Source organism: Mesoplodon bidens (assembly GCF_964165515.1).
Source record: "Mesoplodon bidens genome assembly, chromosome: 2".
Classification (NCBI taxonomy): Eukaryota; Metazoa; Chordata; class Mammalia; order Artiodactyla; family Ziphiidae; genus Mesoplodon; species Mesoplodon bidens.
This window is the reverse complement of record NC_138177.1, coordinates 146823482-146847302: the sequence shown is the minus strand read 5'-3', so window position 1 is coordinate 146847302 and position 23821 is coordinate 146823482. Positions and strand designations below refer to the sequence as shown.

At 35.2% G+C, this 23821-nt stretch overlaps 1 protein-coding gene across 3 annotated transcripts in view; it reads right to left on the bottom strand.

Moving 5' to 3' along the window:
• SPATA6 (spermatogenesis associated 6) overlaps nt 1-23821 on the bottom strand; it is a 148799-nt gene that overhangs the window by 3296 nt on the left and 121682 nt on the right. For all 3 annotated transcript variants that reach the window (XM_081220262.1, XM_081220263.1, XM_081220264.1), the window contains exon 12: nt 6509-6600. In XM_081220262.1, the coding sequence (XP_081076388.1) occupies nt 6509-6600 (92 nt within the window). The remainder of the gene's footprint in view (nt 1-6508; nt 6601-23821) is intronic.

Genomic DNA, 23821 nt, shown 5'->3' with positions numbered 1-23821 from the left:
ATCCTAATGCTTTTAAAATCTTGCAAGTTTTGACAGGAAGTTTATTTCTATTTAAAATTGCAAAATTTTCAATTTAGTAAACAGTACTGTAGTTCTCTAGAGAGAATTTGGGAATTGGCTCATCCTAGAAGTCTGAATTGCAAAACAGAGGTGTCTGCAAAACAGAGGTGTTTGCAGAACAGGTTCTAATATGCATGGACAGGTGCAAACAAAGAGTAGCAGAATCTTAAAAGCAACATTTACTTCTAGACATGGAAGTATCTGGCTATCTAACTAATAAACTGTGAACATAATGAGTCAGTTCTGATTTTCCATTATTGGGAATATTAATAAGTTTACAATGTGTAAGCGACACTTAAAAAGTCTTATTATAGTAACAGACTTTTAAAGACTACACTTCTGTATTTTACCATGAGTATCTCCAGCATTCATTCATTCAAAGCATTCAAAGTTCCTACTCTACAAAACACTGCATTAGTGCTATATAACATAAAATGATTATCTTTAAAGCAGGGATAAAATTGCTATTTTATTAAATGCAGTACATTTTTCGGCAATTTACTCTTGTTACTTGAATAGGGAGCCCTCTATTTAATAATGACAAAGCTATTAAGAAAAAAAAGACAAAAAAGAACAGAGACCAGGATAGTATCTGAGAACCGAGCACTTTCAAATCTTAAATGTTGCTAAGGTATAAATTATAAATTATATACAGAGAAGAGAAAGGTCTCAGGCAGCTTAACATGGACTAGGATACTAGTATTTTGCTTACAGAAGGGTAAACTCACTTGAAACCCTGACAGTGTTTTCTATATCAGTATGAAATGAAGACCAAGTACATACTACTTTACACATAGTTTTCAGATAAAATATCTATAAGGTGATATACATGAAAACGAAGGTCAGAGGGTAAGATGGATATGCCACACAGATAATATTAATTCTAATAAATAACTGGAAGGTCATGAGAATAAAAAAATTGGCCATTTGCCATTTGTACTCAAATAACTAGAGTTGAAAGTAACATTAAAAGATGATGATGCATATTCTATACTTTAAACTTGTGATCTAAGATTCAATATAAAGACATAATATAAGAGATGAATTCCTTCCCATAATACTCTATAAAGGTTCCTATCAAGCAAAACTTTGACAAAACATGTACAATAGTACTGAGGATGTTATGTATGCTCTATAGACATTGAATGGATGGATGATGGATAGATTGACGGATGGATGGATGGAATGTAGGAAGGAAAATACTCAAAATCTTGGAGTTCAGAATAGATGATAGGGAGAGACTAAACTATGGTCTAATAAAATCTGTAAAGCATTTTGTATCTTTAAATATACCACACAAAGATAAAATGTCATTAAAGACATCAAAATTTACTGATAAATTATAGCAGTAATTCTCAAACTTTAACACACATCAGAGTCATCTGGAGGGCTTACTACAACTCACATTACTGAGCCTCACCCCCAGAGTTACTAATTGAGGATGTCTGAGATGGGTCTAAGAATTTGGATTTCTAACAAGTACCAGGCTCATGCTGATGCTGCTGGTCTAGGAACTACACTTTATAAAGAACTAAATTAGTGGCTTTTCTATAAAATTTTAAAAGCTTCAGGAAAAAAATTGCATGTTACCATTTATCTTCTTTTATTATTCACAGAAACTATACAGTAAACATTAATAGAAGTCCATTCAAATGAATATACTGAAGACTGGTTACTTATACGTTATTTACTTCCCTTCTCTGAGTGAGGATGTGCAGAAATGAGCCACTGACAACAAATAAGTTCTAACAGCTTTCATCATTATTAATTCCACTGTTGATTCCTTATCTAGAGATGTTATTAAATATCACAACCATAATATGTGATATTTAATAATAAAGAGTTTCAGCAAATGCAACTGATCATTATTAATAAAAGACCCAATTTTAATATTTGAACTAGTTTTTTTAAATTGAGCTCCTACTACATGTCAGAGACCTTGATGGGCAGTCAAAAAACAAAAGTAAGCAAAACGTCTGTGCCTCACACTTAACAGAAGGGGGCAAAACAGACATATAATGAAGTGATCACTGTGAGATAAATATTGCTAATTGAAATTATATATGTGAGAGGAAGTGGCAGGATAAAGGAGAAAATGACTAACAGTCTGCTGAGGTCATAAAAGGTATCTCAGAAGAGGGAATAACTTGAATTTAGTCCTAAAGAATGAGTAGGCATTCATTAGATGAACAAGAAGACACTGGTTATTCCAGACATCATACTGTAACAGAACCAAGGCACAAATTAGTCTGAAATATCAATAAAAATACCAGGTAACACAAAATCCAAAGAATTCAAATTAGATTTGAGCAATATTTTCTCACTTAAAACTGAAAGCTTATTCTTAGTTATTCAAGAGACTTTAAGTCTATATATTATTTAGACTTCTTTTCTTTCATTTATTAGTACTAAAGACATCTTGGTAAATTCATCAAGTTAATCAGATAGTGAGCAATGGGCAGGAAATGAAAACTATAGTCAATCTGTGTTATTCAAAAATATATAGTCAAAGTTTAAATTACTCAGTTTGAGATTCTGTTATAAACAATTTCATAATTAAAGCATTTATATTGAGCATATTCTTACTGTTAATAACCTGCAAAACATGCACAATAGAAAACAGTTTATATCAATAGCTAGTTCCATAAAAGAATAACACAGCTAAAAATTTGGTGCAATAGTCATAAAAGGCCAAGTCATGTTCTAAACATGAAATTAAAATTATTTTTATCTTCCCCTCTCTTTTTGTGGCCAACTCCCATCTACATGAAGCATCACCTCATGCCTGGTCTTTAGTTAGGACTAATGATCAAATTGAATAATGATGCCAGAAGTGTACTACAGTATAGAGAAATTTCAACATCCTGAAAACTGAAGAAATTTGAAAAATATAGAGAAGGTACTAAAAGGAGAAAGAGCATCCCAGGGCCCTGGAAACTGGCAAGGCTACCATAGCAAATGTCTAACATTTTCTGAAACATAGGCAATATGAAAGTTGAAAAGGATGTCTTCATGGGTAGTAAATTCTTTCCCCAATCCAGCTCTCAAATCCGAAATTATTGGATGTAAAAGGTCACTTAATAACTCCTTGATAAGAGATTTCTTTCAAGAATTTCATTCTCAAAGGTGATGGAAAACACAGGACAGCTAGCATGGATAGGCTGATGCCCGGAAGATGAAATAACAAGCACTCTAATTTGCCATTCTGCTCTTCCTGCAGAAAACATGGAACATCTGCTGTACTCCATGGCTGATAGCCACAATGTATATCTAGATCATAAGATAAAGGATTGACTCCTGGGCATAGTTTTTACTGGGAAAATATGAAAGAAAATAATTTCTATCTCTTCATGAATATTCTCTATTTGACTGTCATTATACTTATCTTTAGTTCTTTAAACATAGCTGCTACATCCCCAGGGCTGCCTCAGGGGGTTTCTACTAACTCATTTTTCAGGTGTATGGATCACACTTTACTGTTTCTTTGCATGTCTCATAATTTTTTGTTGAAAACAACAATTTAGATAAAAACTGTAGCAACTCTGGGTTCTCACTCCTTACCAAGTTGTTTTGGATTATTTGTTCAGTGACTTGCCTGGACCTATGCTGTGAAGTCTGTTTCCCTTGCACTGTGTAGCTGCTGGTGTCTCTTCATTTTTTTTCTTTTGTTTTCAATTATTGTTTCTATTTTTAAGCTTGGCCTCCTAGGGGTTGCCCCTGCGTCAACACAGCTTGATGACCAACAAATGATTGGTCAGAGTCAATAATCCTATAACGTTTCCATCTTTTGCCAGTGGACCTATGTGTGGCTTAGGGAATACATTCAAAGTTTATCTGGTTGATAAACCTGCCCTGGAACTTGCTTTCTGCCTTCATAAGGCCTCACACTCAGCCATGGAGTAATGGCTCCCTAACATGCTCTCTGGTCTCTCCTGAACACATTTACACCCTTATACATACACAAAATGTTCTGGACTACCAGGGATACATAGAACTTAATCAAGGACAACTGTGGCTATCTTGTCCTTGGATTTTTGTTGTCTGCCCCAGTAAGCAGTAAGACCTCAAGCCCTCCCTTACTGTTTGCCAGTGGGATCATTATTGTTTCCATTAATCCCCCCACACGTGAAATTTCCTATGCTATGCGCCATATAAAGTCAGTCCCCTCTAGCAGCAGAGTTGCCTGTCTTTTGGCGTGACTGCCCCAGTAGAACTTTTGTGCTGAGGAGCTGGGGGTTGGGGGGTGGGGACTGGAGCTCCAGGCAAAATGCCACAGACTCCTACTGCCCTCATTGAGCTTCAGTAGATTTTCTTGATAAACGCTTCTTAATTTGTTATATTCCTTTGGTCAATTTCCAGAGTTCTTAAATTGTTGTTTTTGACAATTCTGTTCAATTTTGTTGCTTTTGGAGGAGAGGATTTGCTGAGCTCCTCACTTAGCCACTCCAGAGGTCCATGCAGACTTCCTCTTGACCCCTGTGTCAATGGATGTCTGCAGAGGGGTAATTTTTAGCCAAGATCTCAAGTTCCCTCTTGATTTCTGCTGATAGAAGCCTTAAGGCAAGCAAGTGGGTGACTACTTTGAGTGTGGGTTCTCTCATCTTTGAGATGGAAAGTAGAATGGGGTGACTTCTTGGCCTACTATATAATATGACTTGGGGATAAAACTAAAATAATACCCTGATCAGTTCAGTAGCTTCTGGAGCTAATATCAAAGATACTCTTATAAAATGTCTTGAAGCACTGACCACTGTGTCCTATTGGTCCAAGTATGTCCTACTGGTCCAAGAGAAGCAGCAAGGAATACAAAGTAATCTCAGAAATGTGTAAGCAGAACTTTCCTGATGCTCTGCTTAACTCTCTCACTTGAGAGGTACTAAAACAGTCTCAGGTGACCAAAAACTTAGCCATTAACATTGCTTGGTGAACTGGAAAAAGAACCAATACTAAGGTTTATGGCAAACTTTAAATAGAAACCAATGTTTTTCAAAATATGGTCCTTATATTACCTTCACTAGAATCATTCATGATATTTTTTAAATTGCAGATTTCTAGGTCACACCTCTGTATGTTAGGAACCAGAATCTATGGAGGTAGAAAGAAGAAATCTATATTTTTAAGAAGCATATTATTCATACAAAAGTTTGAAAATCAGACCCTTTGCTTTATCAACCCTACTCACTTCTTACCCTAATTAGAATTAATTACGTGGATACAGAACCCAAAATTGGGATGTTAATCCATATAATGGAAATCTAAGAATTGGAAGTGTAAGTAACAACAATAAAGGGTACAAATTCTTCCTCAAGGTATGCACTTTCTTGGCCCTTCATTTTCCCATTTGGATTGCTTCTTCTTCAAACTCATTTAAAATACACTACTTTCCTTCATGAGAGACCCAGGTTTCCTCAAGGATGGGAAGCAGTAACTTTGGACAGGAGTTCACACTTACACACTGTGTAAGGGACAGAAGGAAGAGTCCTCACATGTTTACGGAATGCCTAGCCTAGTTTACCAGGGCAAAGATCAGAGATTTCAGTCCAAAACACCAGTTAGCAATAAAACATATTCCACTATCTGGAGTTTTTTTCTTACACTTGTTTTTCAGGAAACTCAGGAAGGTGGAAGCCATATAGTAATCAGTGGCATAGCATCAAAGGCCTCAGAGAAACTTTAGTTATATAAACTCACAATTTACATTCAGTTTTTAATACCACACTTAATGGCAATTAACACAAAGTTTTCAAAAGCTTTCATGAGATTTGCTAGTATAATTTTGAAAAAATTGTATTATTACTAACATTTCTGAAATTTTAGGCTAGAAGAACTGAATTTCTCTTATTAACATAAGAGAAAAATAAAAAAATAAAAATAAAAAAGGCTTACTCATGATCTAAATTTTTTTTTTTTGTGTGGTACGCGGGCCTCTCACTGTTGTGGCCTCTCCCGTTGCAGAGCACAGGCTCTGGACGCGCAGGCTCAGTGGCCATGGCTCATGGGCACAGACGCTCCATGGCATGTGGGATCTTCCCAGACCGGGGCACGAACCCGTGTCCCCGGACTCTCAACCACGGCGCCACCAGGGAAGCCCTCATGATCTAAATTTTGAAACCTGTTGCTTCCTCATTTATTCAGGATGAGAATAAATACATCCTGAAATAAGTTCTGAATATGTGGATTTGCAAGGCAGCCAAATACACTAGAAATCTTAAGTAGGATGAAAGGCACCACCATTAATTGACTATATTTGTTTTCACTGAAAATTTTCAGTAAGGCAAACATTAAAATACTATAATAGGATTTTATATAGTTAAAATATAAATAAATAAATAAATAAATAAATAAATATTGAGTCTAAATTTGCCACAAATCCTGCAGATTAAAAAGCAGGTTATTTTTATACTAACTATGAGAAGATCTCTATACACTGTATTAATCAAGCTCATACCTATACTCTGGGTCACTGTCATAGGCAGAGTCTCTATATAAAAGACCTCTTTTCAGTTCCAGTTCATCTTCTTTCTCTGGGTCTCTCTCATCCTGAAAAATTTAAAGATTTCCATTAATTTATTTTATAATTAAATGATACCTATGTTTCTGTGGTAATTGTTCTCCCCCTCCCCCAATGTAAGGAACTGAATTAAATGCTAGATTTCTTAGGAAAGGAACAAAAGGGTAAGTGAGAATTTACTATTCTGTTCAATGAAACTAATAGAGTTTTATTATAGTATCACTAATATTGCTTATCAAAGAATAGAAACACAGCAGATGTTTCTTGAATCAATGAATAAATAGGAATGGATACTGTGTCAAGATATGTAATAAGATGTGTAGTAGGTAATAGCTTACACATTGTTATGTAGACTCCTAAAAGATTATACCTGCACTCTGAAAAATAAGTATTTGGGAAAACTATGTAAATCTAAGCATTTTAACACATACCTATGACTTACGAAGGAAGTGATTTAGAATTATTACTTGTATACCAAAATGCAGTAACAAGCCACAAGAAGTAAAAATGAAAGGCAGGGTAGTTGGAATCAAAACACATGGCTCCTCCTCCTTCTATGGGCAGCCTGTTCTTTACTTCTGAGAGATCAACTCAAGGGCATAAGAAATAGAATTCTAAAGAGATAGCTTTGTAAACTATGTCATTCACAGTAAGGATGTTCTCACATATGGTAATTTTATATAATTTAGTATCAAATATCTTTCTCAACTACTAGCTAATACCCTTGTTCTGTAGTCAAACAGGAACAGAAATAAAGAGAACTGATGGTAAAAGGAACCAGTAAGCACAAACAGATTGCTGTAGGGGTTAGTATTAATAAGGTGGTCATTCACTTTATGTAAGAAATCAGCTGAACAAAGATTATCAAGAAAAATGATTCTAAAAATTTGGTGATGGCATGAAATTAGGAAGAGTTAAAAAATGTTAAGCAATAAATAATAGAGCAAGTTCAAAAATCACAGAAAATGTGAATATATATTTAGAATTATTATAACTTCTAGGTGAATTGAGCCCTTTTACCATTATGAAGTAACTCCATTTATTTCTATTAATGATTTTTCCCTTAACATCTTTTTGGTTTACCATTAATATAGCTACAATAGCTTTCCTTTAGTCAGTGCTTGGATGATATATATTTGTACTTTATTTTTAACTTTTCCTTATTATTATGTTTACATCTTTTACTTAAATAGTATATACATGGATGTTGCTTATTTTTGTCCAGTCTGATAAGCCAATGAAGTAGAGCATTTACTCCATTAATATCACAGAAAATGTAATCAACTGTAATGAGTACAAAAGACACTGCAAAGGAAAGTGTAAGAAATAAGACACTATGTTAATATGTTTTCAATCTTCAGAAATAGAGTATATTGCAAGAAAAAATAAATGAAAGAGATTTAAATGATGTTGAATTTTAAAATTCTATCCTTGGAAGAAACATTAATTTCTAGACTATATGATAAGTGATATCAGACATAAACATAAATCAATATCCCTTGTTTAATTTTGTCAATACAGTTGAAAAAAATAATTTTTGACCAGGAGTAGTAAAAAATGTAGACTAAATTTTAAAAGTTTATATATGAAAAAAATACAAAAGGGCCTTAGAAATCTGAACCTCAATTATTCATTGAATAATACCCCTATTTTGAGCTGGGTACTTACTATCCTAGACTCTGAGGATAGAAAGATGACTAAGACATGATTCCTGCACACATGTGGAATAAAGTTTGTCTATTCCGTGAATCTCTATGAGTAGAATGGATCAACAGGTAGAATTATTATGAGATATAATAAAGGAAAAAATGAGGAAGAACTTCCTAGTTAATAGAGCATTCTAAAAACAGAATGACTGTCTTAAGAGGGAGTAAGATCACAATCACTAAAGCTATTCGCATAGAGCACTAATACCTATCTAGAATCAAGGAGTTCAGGGAGGGGAATTCTGCCCCAAGAAACAAAATGGACTATATGGCCTTCATGGTTATTCTCTTCAAATTTTAAGACTATTTTGTGACATTTATATATATTCAAACACATACATATCTCTTATAAGCATCCTTGTGTAAGCATTTTTTTAAAAGATCAAGTTATAAAAAAGCAGAGAGGCAACAAACATCATACCTTATCATAAGCCATTAACTATGACTAAAACAAGTATTAGAAGAGATATATCATTCCCATTAGTGCCAGAAAAATATATTTCCAGAGCATAGGGTAGTGATTCCCGTCTTATTTCTCATCAACATTCCCATTTGTCCACATGTAAACACAGGAAAAGATGGATGACACCAATATTTGTTCAGTTCCTTCAAGGTATCTAGGACTGAGTTAGGTACTTCTTAAATGAATATCTTGTAAGCCTTCAATAACCTTATGAAAAAGGCACTGCATGCCCAAAGATACAAGTTATTAAGTGGCAGAGCTGGAACTTAAACCCAGATCTAACTTTATTTACATTATGCTGCCTCCTGAAATGCAAATAAGCTGGACTATAAAATCAAAATCTCCATTCCAAACCATTAGATTATTTTCCTGTATGAAAATTAAGCTCAAACTCTTTCAGCTAATATCTCTTCAGTTAGTTTTTTATGAGGGTATTCTGAAATAATTTAGCCCAGAAGAATCTTTTTTAGGATTTCCATGAAGAAACAGTTTTCTTTCAGCGAAAGTCATTAATAAAATGACATATTATTAAAAGAAGCTGTGGGCTCTCCTTCCCTGAAACTGGCAATAAGTTAAATGTTCTCTTAAGATTCCTGTCACCAACGATCACTATCTTATACATGTAACTGACATCATTCTTAGAACACCCCTGGAAAAAAGAAATAAAAGATACCCATACATGCTTGCAAACTGAAAAATTTAGGACAAAAGTGATTCAATAGTCTATGATAGGGCTTCCCTGGTGGCGCAGTGGTTAAGAATCTGCCTGCCAGTGCAGGGGACACGGGTTCGAGTCCTGGTCCGGGAGGATCCCACATGCCGTGGAGCAACTAAACCCATGGGCCACAATGGCTGAGCCTGCGCTCTAGAGCCCGCGAGCCACACCTACTGAGCCCGTGCGCCTAGAGCCCGTGCTCTGCAACAAGAGAGGCCAACGAAATGAGAAGCCCGTGCACCACAATGAAGAGTAGCCCCCGCTCGTCGCAACTAGAGAAAGCCTGAGTGCAGCAACGAAGACCCAACAGCCAAAAATAAATAAATAACTAAATAAAGCAGCAGCCAACCCACAGCTGCAGTCAGTTTGAAAAAAAAGTCTATGTATGATAAAGCAAGAACTAAAAGGTAGTCATCTCACTAATTAAATAGTACTTAATAAAACATACACCTGTCATTCTCAAATGAAATTCTCATATATAGCTAAAAAACTTATAAGATGTGTTTCATTGCTATCAAATTCAAAACATTATTTATAACGAAGTGTGTACAAGAACAAGAATTCCAATAGAATTTAACCACTAGTTCTAATTTGCATTATCACCCTGGACAATTAATGCTTCAATTTCCTAAATCGTAATGTAGAGAAAATTTAGAGTTGTTCAAAGTCACAAAGATAAGAAGTTGCAGAGCCAGCCTTGAACCAGGTTTTTCTAATTCTATAAACTGATTTATATTGTAAGTATAACAGAGGATAATAAAGTCTAAAGGGAAGACCACTTAAAGAACACTTAAATGCTAATTTTTACAAACTTCTGGAGGCAGAGTGTGGAAAAGCACATGTGATGGTTAATTTTATGTGTCAACTTGGCTTAGCCATGGTACCCAGACATTTGGTTAAACATTATAATGGATATTTCTGTGGCACTTTTATGGATGAAATTAACATTTAAATCACTGGATTCTGAATAAAGCAGATTGCCTTCCATAATGTGGGTGGGCTTCATCTAGTCAGTTGAAGACCTTAATAGAATGAAGACTGATCTCTCCCCAGGAAGAAGGATTTCTGCCAGCAGACTGCCTTTTTTTGTTTTTTTTTAACTTTTTATTTTATATTGGAGTATAGTTGTTTAAAGATGTTGTGATAGTTTCAGGTGTAGAGCAAAGTGATTCAGTTATACATATACATGTATCTATTCTTTTTCAAATTCTTTTCCTGTTTAGGTTTTACATAATAATGAGCAGAGTTCCCTGTGCTATACAGTAGGTCCTTGTTGGTTATCCATTTTAAATATAGCAGTGTGTACTTGTCAATCCCCAACTCCTCAAACTATCCCTTCCCCCCACTCTTCCCCCCCTGGTAACTATAAGTTTGTTCTCTAAGTCTGTGTTCATTTTCAGTTTCTGCTTTGTAAATGTTCATTTGAATCATTTCTTTTCAGATCCCACATATAAGGGACATTATACTATATTTCCCTTTCTCTGTCTAACCTACTTCACTCAGTATGACAATATCTAGGTCCATCCATGTTGCTGCAAATGGCATTATTTCATTCTTTTTAATGGCTGAGTAATATTCCACTGTACATATGTACCACATCTGCTTTATCCATTCCTCTGTCGATTGCATTTAGGTTGCTTCCATGTCCTGTCTATTGTAAACAGTGCTGCAATGAACACTGGAGTGCATGTATCATTTTGGACCATGTTTTCCTCCAGATATATGCCCAGGAGTGGGATTGCAAGATCACATGGTAGCTCAATTTTTAGCTTTTTAAGGAATCTCCATACTGTTGTCCATACTGGCTGTACCAATTTACATTCTAACCAACAGTGTGGGAGGGTTCCCTTCTCTCCACACCCTCTCCAGCATTTATTGTTCATGGATTTTTTGATGATAGCCATTTTGACTGGTGTGAATTGATATCTCAGTGTAGTTTTGATTTGCGTTTCTCTAATAAGTAGGCATGTTGAACATCTTTTCATGTGCCTCTTGGCCATCTGTATGTCTTCTTTGGAGAAATGTCTATTTAGGTCTTCTGCCCATTTTCTGATTGGTTGTTTGTTTTGAAGATATTAAGCTGTATGAGCTGTCTGTAAATTTTGGAGACTAATCCCTTGTTGGTCACTTCATTTGCAAATATTTTCTCCTAATCTGTGGGTTGTCTTTTCATTTTGTTTATGATTTCTCTTGCTGTGCAAAAGCTTTTGAGTTTAATTAGGTCCAATTTGTTTAATTTTGTTTTTATTTCCATTACTCTGGGAGACAGATCAAAAAAGATACTGCTGCAATTTATGTCAGAGAGTGTTCTGCCTATGTTTTCCTCTCTTGACACTTTATTCAACATAGTTTTGGAAGTCCTAGCTATGGCAAACAGAGAAGAAAAAGAAATAAAAGGAATCCAAATTGGAAAAGATGAAATTAAACTGTCACTGTTTGGAGATGATATGATACTATACATAGAAAATCCTAAAGACACTACCAGAAAACTACTAGAGCTCATCAGTGAATTTGGTAAAGTTGCAGGTTATAAAATTAATACACAGAAATCTGTTGCATTTCTATACACTAGCAATGAAAGATCAGAAAGAGAAATTTAAGAAACAATCCCATTTACCATCACATCAAAAATAATAAAATACCTAGGAATAAACCTACCTAAGGAGACAAAAAACCTGTACTCCAAAAACTATAAGACACTGATGAAAGAAATCGAAGACAACACAAACAGATGGAAAGATATACCATGTTCTTGGATTGGAAGAATCAATATTGTCAAAATGACTATAATACCCAAGGCAATCTACAGATTCAATGCAATCCCTATCAAATTACCAATGGCATTTTTCACAGAACTAGAACAAAAAATCTTAAAATTTGTATGGAGACACAAACGACCCCAAATAGCCAAAGCAATCTTGAGAAAGAAAAATGGAGCTACAAGAATCAGGCTCCCTGACTTCAGACTACACTACAAAGCTATAGTCATCAAAATACTATGGTACTGGCACAAAAATAGAAATATAGATCAATGGTAGGATAGAAAGCCCATAAATAAACCCACATGCCTATGGTTAATTAATCTACAACAAAGGAGGCAAGACTATACATGGTGGAAAGACAGTCTCTTCAAAAAATGGTGCTGGACAGCTACATGTAAAAAAATGAAATTAGAACATTCTTTAACATCATACACAAAAATAAGCTCAAAATGGATTAAAGACCTAAATGTGAGACTGGACACTGTAAAACGCTTAGCAGACTGACTTTGGATTTGAACTACAACTCTCTCCTGAGTAACCAGCCTGCGTAACAGATTTTGGACTCACTAAGCCTCTGCAATCACATAAGCTAGTTCTTTAAAATTTCTTTCTCTCTCTCTGTGTTATACACATGCACACACACACATGCACACACACACATCCTGTTTCTTCTGTTTCTCTGGAGAACCCTAATACAGCATGAGAAAGAGAAACTCCTGCCACATATCAGTTAGAGCCTTCAGTACCTCACTTTCAACAATGGATAGAACAATCAGAAGATCAACAAATAAACAGAAGACTTGAATAACACTATAAACCAATGAGACCTAACAGGCATATACTGAACACTCTATCAGACAACAGCAGAATATACATTTTTCTCAAATATACATGGGAAATTCTCCAGAAGAGACCATATTATGTTAGATCATAAAATGAGGCTCAATAAATTTAAAAGGACTAAAATCATACAGAGATGTTTCCTGGCCACAATAAAATGAAATTAGCAAATTAAATCCATTAATGAAAACTGTCAAAGATGGGCTTATTTAAAACATTTAAGAAATAAATAATCTTACACAAACTCTTGCAGAGAATAATTGGGAATATTTTCCAACTCATTTTTATGAGGCCAGCCAAAACCTGAGAAGGACATCACAAGATAGGAAACTTACATACCAATCACTATCATTAACTTAGATGTAAAAATCCTAGGAAAAATATTAGCAAATTGAAACCAGTGGTATATTTTTTAAAAATTATGACCAAGAATTTTGTTCCAAGTATGCAAGTATGGTCTAACATTTGAAAATTAAGTAATTTACTGCATTAAAATAAGGAGAAAAAGCATATAATCACCTCAATAGATGCAATATGATAAAACTCATACATTTGTAATTTTTAAAAAACGCTTAGAAGATAAGGAATATAAGAAACTTCTGTAATCAGGAAGAGAATGCCCACAAAAAATCTACAGAAATCATCATACTTAATGTTGAATTATAAAAAGCTTTCTTCTTTGGATGGCAAACAAGACAAGATACCCTTTCTATAACCACTTCTATTGGATATTGGAAACCCTGGATAGTGTAATAAGGCAAAATAAATAAATAAATAAATAAAAGGCATAAAGATTAAAGAGGAAGAAATAAAAATGTCATTATTTACAGATGTTATGATTACATATGTAAATACCCCCAAATCTACCATCTATTAACATTAATATGTGAATGTAAGGAGGTCACTGGATACAAGGTCACTATACAAAAATCTATTCTAAGAAGTCATCATACCAAGAATAAACAGATGACAGAATTTTGACAGATACAATTTATAATAGCATAACAAATATCAAACATCTAGGATTAAATCTACCGAAATACATGCATGCCTTCTAAAATAAATCTGTGACATAATTGGAAGAAATTCTTTAATTTTAAAAGTCACCATTTTTAGGAATTGAAAGACTCAGTGCTGGTAAGATATCAGTTCTCCCCTAATCAAAGCACAGATTTAATGTAATCCCAACAAAATCCTAGCAGGGTTTTTAAAACTGAAAAGTTGACTCTGGAATGCAGATAAAAATACAGAGAACCAAGAATAATCACAGCAATCTGAAAGCAAGAATAAAGCTGAAGGACTTATGCCATGGGATATCAAGAGTTATTATAAACCTACAGCAATTGAGAAAGTATGGTATTAATACAAAATTAGACAATTAAACCAATGAAATAGAAGAAAATTCAGAAACAGACTCGTATCATATGGGGATAAAATGAATCTTGATCCAAATCTCACATTATACATACAAATCAAATCCACATGCATTGTTGATTTAATGTGAAAGGCAACACAAAGATTTTTTAAATAGGAGAATATTTTTAGAACCATGGTTAGCCAAAGTTTTCTTACATGGGGTAAAGAAAGTGCTAACCAAAATACTAATCAAAAGAACCAAAGTAACCAAAAGTAACTGAGCTACATTAAATTAAGAACTTGTATTCACAAAAGGACTCTTGTTAAAAAAACAAATATGCAAGTCATAGATTGAAATATATTCATAATATAAAACATGCCCATCAGAAAATGCCCAGGAATGAAAATAAAAGACCTTAAGAGACATATGGCACACAGAGACCAAGTCTAATGTGTGCTTTTTGAGAAGCACTATGTCAAACTGAATAAATAGAAAGAAAACCACACCTAAGTGTATAATATTTAACTGCTCAAAATATATGACAAAGAAAAACAAATCTTTTAACAATTGCCAGAGAAGGGTATTCCAGGAAGATGTTAGTGGCATTGTGGTGGGCAAAATAATGGTTCCCAATGGTGTCCATGCCTTAATTCCCAGAATCAGTGAATATGTTACCTCACATGGCAGCAGGGGATTTTGCAGATTTGATTAAGGTTAAGGATATTGATAAGAAGAGACTACCTTGGATTATTTGGGTGGGCCCAATCTAATCAAAGGAGTTCTTTAAGGCAGAGAAAACTTTGTGGCTGTGGTTAGACAGAGGGAGATGTGACTAAGAATAAGAGTTAGGGAGATCCAATGTTGCTGGCTTTGTAAATGGAGGAAAGTGGCCACAAGCCAAGAAATGTGGGTGGTTGCCAGAAGCTGGAAAAAGCAAGGAAATGGATCCGCCCCTGGAAACACTAAGTAGAAAACAAACACCTTGATTTTAGACCAGTGAGACACATGTTGAAATTCAGGTCTACTGAAATGTAATATAATTAATTTGAGCCACCAAATTTATGGTAATTTGTTATGGCAGCAATAAAAAACAAACACACAAGAGGTACAAATCTCCTCGTAAGACATATAGAAATTTTTTTTAGGTTAGGTGAAATAATTCATGGCAGACCAATGCTCTTGCTAAAAACTAGAAAAGCCAGAAAAAAATTAAAAGTTTATATTGTTTAAGTTATTAGAAAGGTGCAGACAAGTGGGCTAATGATATGCACTTCTGTTTTTCTTCAAAGCATTTGCACATTCTGAGCATGGACAAGAGGCTGAGAATCAGGGCTTGGATTAGGACAAGGGTCATTGCTGTGACAGAGAGAAATTAAGAAAGCTTTTGATGGCTGTAGGAGAGTGGGGTGATGAAACTAGAGTTTTATGAGGCCTTAGATATACAACTGGTTTCTCAATCATGACATTTATTGATTTATGAAGCTGCCTGGGACTACTAGGTAGATAACTCAAAAGTATCTGAAAAGTAGAGCAGATATTAGTACAGTCTTATGGTGCTTAAGAAATAAAGATCTGTCAGGGCAAGAGGCCTTAAAAACACAAGAAGCAAAAACTCTAAAAGTAATATTGACACTTAAGGAACTGTATTTTTAGACTGAAGACTCTTAACAATCTGGACTAGCTAAGCTAAAAAACTTGGTCTTGGCTCAGGCAAAGCTTATTTCTGGGGACAGAGTACCCAGCAAATTTTTTTTTTGTGGATCACACTAGGCTAGAGAGGTAAAACTGAAGACTAGAAGAGCCTCAAACACATGAAAGGTCCTTGTCAAGATATTTGCTAAATTTTGAAGGTGTGCCAGGTTGGGGGCAAAAAGTTAATCCAAAAATGACTGAAAAGCAAAAGAACTATCTCTTATAATCAGATAGTACTTAAAGGACAAACATCCATCAGGAAGAAAGACTTTGATAACACAGCAGGTGAGAGTTGAAAGCCCTGGAAAGTAGCGAATTGACAGTTGACCATTTGCAATCACATTTTCCCTGAGGACACCTATTTCTGAGAATAGCTGGAACTAGCCATAAAGCTGGTGCTGGTGGACAGAGAAACCAGCAGACATCTTGGTGACTATGCAGAACTGGTGTCACAAAAACAGAGACTAGAGGGGACTCAAATACATGAATAATTTCTGAAGCTCCCTGCTGTGGAAATATAAGGAACTAAGCGTAAAACCTCTGACAAGCAGGATGGAAACTGTCTCAGTTTCTTGGTACTGAGAAGACAAAGACATGAAAAGCTCTAAATTGAAAACACTGGAGGCTCATGCCTAAAAAGAAGGCTGAACTGAGATTCAGCCAAAGTTTGATTAAAGGTAAACTGAGATTTACCAAAATATCAACATAGCCTCAACCCAATTCAGTCTCTTTTAAATCAAGGTTATCTGTCTACGATGCTACATGTCTAGTAGAGGAAAGAGGGAACCCTTTCATCACCTGGAAAAATCTGAACTTGTTGTAAACATAATATCTAAAATTTAATTATAGAATAAGTGGTACATAAAGAGTCAGAACAACGTGACTAGTAAGCAAAAGTAAAAAGACGAAGCAGATCACAAATTTAATCCAGGTATTGGAGTCAGGAAACAAGAACTTTAAAATAATTATGATCAACATGTTTAAGAAAATAAATGAAAATTTGGACAAAATAGAAATAAAGATTAAGGAGTTCAAAAAATTGGCATCTATAAAAATACATCAGAGCCATTTTATATCTAAAAATTAAGTAGCTGAAATTAAAAAAAAACTTAATAGATGGGTGAACAGCATATTGGAAACAGCAGAAGACAACATCAGTGAACTAGAAGATAGGTTCACAGGAAACATTCACAATAAAAGACAAAACAGAATGATAAATACAGAAAGGAATGCAAAACACATGTGGGAGACAATCAAAAGGAATAACAGATGTAACCGGACACACAAAAAGTAAGGAATAAAGGAGCAGTCATACAGCATATATGAAGAGATAACAGGATAGAATTTCCCAAACTAATTTATGTCAGGAATTTACATATTCAAAAAGCTCTGAGCATCCTGAGCATAAAACCAAATTTTTGAAAACAAAGGCAAGAGAAAATATTAAAAGAAGCCAGAGATAAAGGACATTGCCTTCAACGTAGCAGGGGTAAGACTGACAACTGACTTCTCAAGGAAATGATAAAGCCATAAGATAACAGAATGACATTTTTAAAGTACAGGAAGAAAAACATCTGCCAACAATCTTTCACAGATTTAGTAAATATGTAAATAAATAATTAATAAATAGTAAGTAAATGAAAATAAGCAAATTTTCCAACTGTAGGCCTGCATCAAAAACACTAAAGAGAATTCTTCAGGCAAATGGAAAATGATCCAAATTAAAAAAAGAATCCAAAAATAAAGAGCAACAAAAAATATGAATATGTAGAACAATATAATTATTACTATAAAAAAACAATATAGAGGCAAATATAAATGAACATTACTGTATATCAGTACTATCAATGCATTGTGGGATCTAAAATGCATGGCAACAATAACTTTAAAGGGGAAAGTGATGTAAATGGGGTGTAAGTGTTCTAAAATTCTAGCTTTATCAGGAAACTGGAAAAATAAAAAACTTAGACTATAATAAAGGATAGATATGTTTTATAGTAAAACTATTAAAATAATAATAAGCAAATATATACCCTAAATTAAAGGGAAAAAAGGGAATAAAAAGTCTGCTTGCTAAAGGAGGCATAAAGGAGATAAAAGCCTAACAATATCAGTAAATTAAATGATGACACCAAATAAAGCAGGGGAAAACTAAATAATGAAAAACCCAACTATATAAGACACATACCTTAAATGTAAGGACAGAGAAAGGGTGAAAGTAAAAGGATGAAAAATAAAAAGCAACATTAACAAAAAGAAACTTGGTTGGCTATAATAAGTCAGATAAACACTATTTGAAGGCAAAATCTTTCCTAGTGATAAAGACATTTTACAACAATGAATAGGTCTATCAGTCAGAACAAAAACACACTCTAAACCTGTATGTACCCAATAATAGTTTTAGAATATGCAAAACAAAACCATGAGACATTATCAATTCATACCTTCTGGAATAGCTATAATGAAAACAAACAAACAAACAAACAAAAAACCTACAAAGTACAGTGAATTAGCAAGGATATGTAGAAATTGGAACTCTCAATCACTGATACTGGAACAATTTGAAAATCTCTTTGGCAGTGTCTTCTAGAGAAGAATATGCACATTCCTTATGATTCAGCAATTCTATTTCAGGTATATGATGAAGAGGAATATGTACACATATGTTCATCAAAGAACATATACAATAATGTTGGTAACAGCACTATTAGTATTAGCCCCAAATAAAAAGTAGAATAAATTGATAAATTATGGTATTCTTATTAGAATAGTATTAAAACAGGGGCTGACAAACTCTTCTTGTGAAGGGCCAGATAGTATATATGTTTTGTATGTTATGTGGTCTCTATCACAATTACTCAACTGCTGTTGTAGCTTAAGAACAGCCATAGATAACATATAAATAAATGAGCCTACCAATGTTCCAATAAAATTTTAAATGAAATTTAAAACTCTGAATTTTGCTTATAGGCCATAGTTTGCTGACTCCTGCTATATAGCAATAAAAATGCAGTATATGCATGTCACAAACGTAATGATCAACCAAAGAAACCAGATGCAAAAGAAGAAATACTGTGTGACTCCATTTACGAAATGTTCAAAACCACACAAAACTAATCTATATGTGGTTAGATATTAGAACAGTGGGGCACATAATGATGGAAACAAGGCACCAGAGGCACTTCTGGGGTGTTAGTAATGTCGTGTCTCTGACTCAGATGCTGTTCACACATGGGTTCACTTTGTGAGAACCTATGCTGTAGAATTTAGGATTAAAGTATGTTATACTGAAATTTTTTAAAAAGTTAAGGACCTAGAATATAGTACGTTAAAAAAATCAATGGAAAACATCTGCAACAAAATGAAGTGACAAGATATTCACATGAACCCCAAAATATGAGATGAGAACAAACCACAGTTGTTACAAGAGACATTTTGGTAACATTATCTCTGGAGGAGAAATCAGAGGAAAGCACTGAGGTATCTGATATATCAGGTAACTTCAAAATAACAAAAGAGAGTTTCACTCGAAAGCTCAGAAGTGGGGAAAAAAACCATCAGTAGGCCAATTTAAGAAGAGCAACTGGAAGAAGTTTTCCTACTTCCATAGTGATGAGTATGAAGGGTTTACAGGAAATTCTGAAGGAGCTAGAGCAGTCTGGGACCCATTACCTCTCAAAACTAACATGCCAAAGTCACCTTTCAAGATAAAGCTTTACATTGAATAAAAACATCTGGGAAAAGAATCCAAATTGATCAGGGAAGCAAAATTAAAAGAAGAAAAATTCTATATAAAAGTTGGGAAGAAAAAGCAAGCCTGGAAATCTCTAAGTTGCAATATTTAGGAACAAATGACAAAAACAGAAGAAAAGAGCTCTCAAGCTACAAAGTTAGAAGAGTAAATCTAAATCATATGTCCCTTCTAAAAGTTCAGGAAAAAAAATTCACACACACACAAATCACCATACATGGGTAAACGTCATAAAAAGTTTTAGGAGGGGAAAAAAAGACAAAAAATCTTCATTATGAAAACTAGAAAAGAGATAATTTATTTTGTTTCTCAAATATGGACAGTGCCACAGAGAAAACAAACAGATGAAGCAGTTTCTCTTTTTAGAAGTATTCCAGAAAATAAAGAATGGATGTCAAAATTGTAATAGTAACAGTTTTGTATGTCCTATGCAATGCATCTTGGAATTGGAATTGCTATGAAGAGACAGAGAGACATAGAGGTAGAGATAGAGAGAGAGAGAGAGAATATGAATGAATATGAATGGATCAGGCATTATATGGTCAATGATGAAAGACACAGCATGACTCTTGAAAATAAAAACTGAATCTGATTAAGCTTCTAGATACCCTGACAAATTTAAAGGCAATACTGAAGACAAAAGAACATGTTTAACAACACCAAGGGAATGATATCAGCAAAATCTTATGAGAAATTCAACAGGACAAATGATACAGTGCTTTCAATAAATAAAATACGCCAGAGGAAAATACAGTGCAGAACAAAAGAGAAATAGAGAAGGAGCCTATGGACTAATAGAAAATTAAAAGAGGAAACAAGATGGTGGAGTAGAAGGACATGCTCTCATTCCCTCTTGTGAGAACACCAGAATCACAACTAGCTGCTGGAAAATCATTGATAGGAAGACACTGGAACTCACCAAAAAAGATACCCCACATCCAAATAGAAAGGAGAAGCCATAATGAGATGGTAGGAGGGGCACAATCACAGTAAAATCAAATCCCATAACTGCTGGGTGGGTGACTCACAGACTGGAGAACACTTTCACCAAAGAAGTTCACTCACTGGAGTGAAGAATCTGAGCCCCACGGCAGGCTTCTGAAACTGGGGGTCCAGAAACGGGAGGAGGAATTCCTAGAGAATCAGATTTTGAAGCCTGGTGGGATTTGATTGCAGGACTTCGACAGGACAGGGGAAACAGAGACTCCACTCTTGGGGGGAACACACAAAGTAGTGTGCGCATCAGGACCCAGGGGAAGGAGCAGTGACCCTAGGGGAGACTGAACCAGACCCACCTGCTAGTGTTGGAGGGTCTCCTGAAGAGGTGGGGGGTGGCTGTGGCTCACCACGGCGACAAGAATACTGGCAGCAGGAGTTCTTGGAAGTATTCCTTGGTGTGAGCCCTCCCAGAGTCTGTCAGTAGCCCCACCAAAGAGCCCAGGTAGGCTCCAGCGTTAGGTTACCTCAGGCCAAACAACCAACAGGGAAGGAACCCAGCTCCACCCATCAACAGTCAAGCAGACTAAAGTTTTACTGAGCTCTGCCCACCAGAGCAACAGTCAGCTCTACCCACCACCAGTCCCTCCCATCAGGAAGCTTACAAAAGCCTCTTAGATAGCCTCATCCACCAGAGGGCAGACAGCAGAAGCAAGAAGAGCTACAATCCTGCAGCCTGTGGAACAAAAACCACATTCACAGAAAGATAGACAAGATGAAAAGGCAGAGGGTTATGTACCAGATAAAGGAACAAGATAAAACCACAGAAAAACAACTAAATAAAGTGGAGATAGTCAACCTTCCAGAAAAAGAATTCAGAATAATGATAGTGAAGATGATCCAGGACCTTGGAAAAAGAATGAAGGCAAAGACTGAGAAGATGCAAGAAATGTTTAACAAAGACCTAGAAGAATTAAACAACAAACAAACAGAGATGAAGAATACAATAACTGAAATGAAAACTACACTAGAAGGAATCAATAGCAGAATAACTGAGGCAGAAGAATGGATAAGTAACCTGGAAGAGAGAATGGTGGAATTCACTGCTGTGGAACAGAATAAAGAAAAAAGAATGAAAAGAAATGAAGACAGCATAAGAGACTGCTGGGACAACATTAAACACAACAACATTGGCATTATAGTGGTCCCAGAAGGGGAAGAGAGAGAGAAAGGACCAGAGAAAATATTTGAAGAGATTATAGTCGAAAACTTCCCTAACATGGGAAAGGAAATAGCCACCCAAGTCCAGGAAGGGCAGCGAGTCCCATATAGGATAAACCAAAGGAGAAACATGCCAAGACACATAGTAATCAAATTGGCAAAAATTAAAGACAAAAAAAATTATTGAAAGCAGCAAGGGAAAAATGACAAATAACATACAAGGGAACTCCCATAAGGTTAACAGCTGACTTCTCAGCAGAAACTCTACAAGCCAGAAGGGAGTGGCATGATATACTTACAGTGATGAAAGGGAAGAACGTACAACCAAGATTACTCTACCCAGCAAGGATCTCATTCAGATTCGATGGAGAAATCAAAAGCTTTACAGACAAGCAAAACTAAGAGAATTCAGTACCACAAAACTAGCTCTACAACAAATGCTAAAGGAAGTTCTCTAAGTGGGAAACACAAGAAAAGAAAAGGACCTACAAAAACAAACCCAAAACAATTAAGAAAATGGTAATGGGAATATACATACCAATAATTACCTTAAATATGAATGGATTAAATGCTATAACCAAAAGACACAGGCTCGTTGAATGGATACAAAAACAAGACTCATATATGCTGTCTATAAGAGAACCACTTCAGACCTAGGGACACATACAGACTGAAAGTGAGGGGATGGAAAAAGATATTCCATGCAAATGGAAATCAAAAGAAAGCTGGAGTAGCAATACTCATATCAGATAAAATAGACTTTCAAATAAAGAATGTTACAAGAGACAAGGAAGGACACTATATAATGATCAAGGGATCAATCCCAGAAGAAGAGATAACAATTATAAATATATACGCACCCAACATAGGAGCACTTCAATACATAAGGCAACTGCTAACAGCTATAAAAGACGAAATCGACAGTAACACAATAATAGTGGGGGACTTTAACACCTCACTTACACCAATGGACAGATCATCCAAAATGAAAATATATGAGGAAACAGAAGCTCTAAATGACACAATAGACCAGATAGATTTAATTGATATTTATAGGACATTCCATCCATAAAGAGCAGATTACAATTTCTTCTCAAGTGCACACAGAACATTCTCCAGGATAGATCACATCTTGGGTCACATATCAAGCTTCAGTAAAGTTAAGAAAATTGAAATCATATCAAGCATCTTTTCTGACCACAACACTATGAGAATAGAAATGAATTACAGGAAAAAAAAACGAAAAAAACACAAACACCAAAAAAACAAACAAAAAAAATTGGGCTTTCCTGGTGGCGCAGTGGTTGAGAGTATGCCTGCCAATGCAGGGGACACGGGTTTGTGCCCCGGTCTGGAAAGATCCCACATGTTGCAGAGCGGCTGGGTCTGTGAGCCATGGTCGCTGAGCCTGCGAGTCTGGAGCCTGTGTTCCGCAATGGGAGAGGCCACAACAGTGAGAGGCCCGTGTACTGCAAAAAGAAACAAAAACAAACAAAAAAAATACCCACAAACACATGGAGGCTAAACAATACGTTACTAAATAACCAAGAGATCACTGAAGAAATCAAAGAGGAAATCAAAAAATACGTAGAGAAAAATGACAATGAAAACACGACAATCCAAAACCTATGGGATGCAGCAAAAGCAGTTCTAAGAGGGAAGTTTAGAGCTATACCAGCCTACCTTAAGAAACAAGAAAAATCTCAAATAAACAATGTGATCTTACACCTAAGGGAACTAGAGAAAGAAGAACAAACAAAACCGAAAGTTAGCAGAAGGAAAGAAATCATAAACATCAGAGCAGAAA